This window comes from Perkinsus marinus (assembly GCF_000006405.1).
Source record: "Perkinsus marinus ATCC 50983 genomic scaffold scf_1104296936834, whole genome shotgun sequence".
Lineage (NCBI taxonomy): Eukaryota > Perkinsozoa > Perkinsida > Perkinsidae > Perkinsus > Perkinsus marinus.
In genome coordinates, this window is record NW_003214042.1 from 1 (window position 1) to 1,756 (window position 1,756).

General features: G+C 42.6%; 1 protein-coding gene across 1 annotated transcript; it reads left to right on the forward strand.

The window, feature by feature from the left end:
* Positions 1–276: 276 nt before the first annotated feature.
* On the forward strand, positions 277–853 carry Pmar_PMAR017226 (conserved hypothetical protein; the record flags this gene model as incomplete). Its single annotated transcript, XM_002783652.1, has 1 exon — positions 277–853. A coding segment is annotated over one exon (577 nt), but the record flags the coding sequence as incomplete, so codon positions are not given.
* Positions 854–1,756: the final 903 nt, after the last annotated feature.

Here is a 1,756-nt window from a genome sequence, read left to right on the forward strand (position 1 = left end):
GGGAGTCGCAATACGGATTTCGGTTAGTCAAGGGAGATACAGCCCCGGACGATACACTAGACTCAGTATGAGGAAGCAGGATCTCGGACTATGTCTCAACGAGTTAAGTTTTGCAGACGACGTTACAGTACCTGCCTCCACAATCGAAGGAGCTGACCGTCAACTATCGTATCTCGAGGAGGATGGAAAAATTGCAAATCTCATGATAGCACCGGAGAAGTGCAAGAGACTGTGCGTTAACCTGGAGAGTAAGGAAGGCAGCTCGGAAAAGTCAAGGATTAAATGCACTGATAAATTGAGCATCCTCGGTGCCATAATCGATGGCAAACGGGATAATGAAACCCATATTCGTAGGCGCATGCAACTCGCGGGACAAAGAATGGCAAGGCTACAGAAAGTTTGGAACTCGCATGATGTAAGCCTGAGACAGAAGTTTATTATTCTCCGAAGTGTGGTATTCTCGATATTATTATATGCTAGCGAGTGCTTTGCCCTGAGCAAAGATGAGACGGAGAAATACTGTGCATTCTACAACAAGTGTATACGGAGGGTGTTGCATATATCGCCTTCGTCGCACACCACAAACCGCGAAATCTGGAGAAGGTCTGGTTGCCCTGATTGTCACATAGTCCTTAGAATGCGTCGCTTGCGTTGGTATGGCCACATCCTTAGAACACCCCCCGCATCTCTAGTGAACAGACTGCTGTTGTGGGATCCGGCATATCATTTGGGAGCTCAGATAAGCGGGAGAAAGCGGGAAGGTTGGATGGATCTCATAGCAGAGGATTTGAGAGTGGCGAGTCTGTCGCGAGGAGATGCTCAGGACCGAGTTCTCTGGGAGAGAAGGATTAAGGCTTTGAGACCGAGATAAAAAAAAAAGAAAAAAAAAAAAAAAAAAACTCAGCCAAGTACTGGTCTCCTTGTGCTGAGTACGTCGACCTTATAAACAACCCAACTTGCCCTCAGCTGTTGGTTTGTCGCCTGGCCGAAGACGGCCGAGAGCGAGAGAGAGAGAGAGAGATCTAATAAGTATTATTATTATAAGAACAGTATAGTAGTAACAATAATAAGCTGAAGTTTCATTAATAGTACACGGTATTTAAACCATAAAGAGTAAAGATCCACCATACCCTTGGTCCAGCAAAACTACCAGGATGAGTATATACAACTAATCTATCCTTCTTGGGATCAATCTAATAATAATAACAAAAATACTAATGATAATACATTAAGTTTACCTTATTATCATGTAACCATTTATTAATAGTTGATGGAGATGGTAACATATGTGGTAATGATGATAAATGCTCATTGGATGTATCACGTATAGTATCAATATCGAATCGTATAGCTCCAGGAATCCTTCTCATCTTATAATCATCATCAGCATTCCTATTAGGATTATTCAAATACCAACTAGCATCCACATATCTATCCCTCTTAATGTTATTACTACTACTAGTAGTAGCAATACCACTCATAGACTTGTTGTATTTAATTGCTGACTTAACTGCATCCGTAGCTGTAATGATGATAGAGGACATAGTAGACATGATGATAGGACAGTATAATAACACCAAATGCTTCTTCAAGAGGGGGAGATACTTATTCTCCCGTCTTAGAAAACGCAACAACTCTGTAATCCACTACGAAGTGGAGTGCTTCTGATCACCATCTATGTCGGTCACACAATGGTAGACTGCGGGTAGCCGCGAGGCAAGCGTAAAGGAATACCAAGACGGCTTAAGTGCCCAAG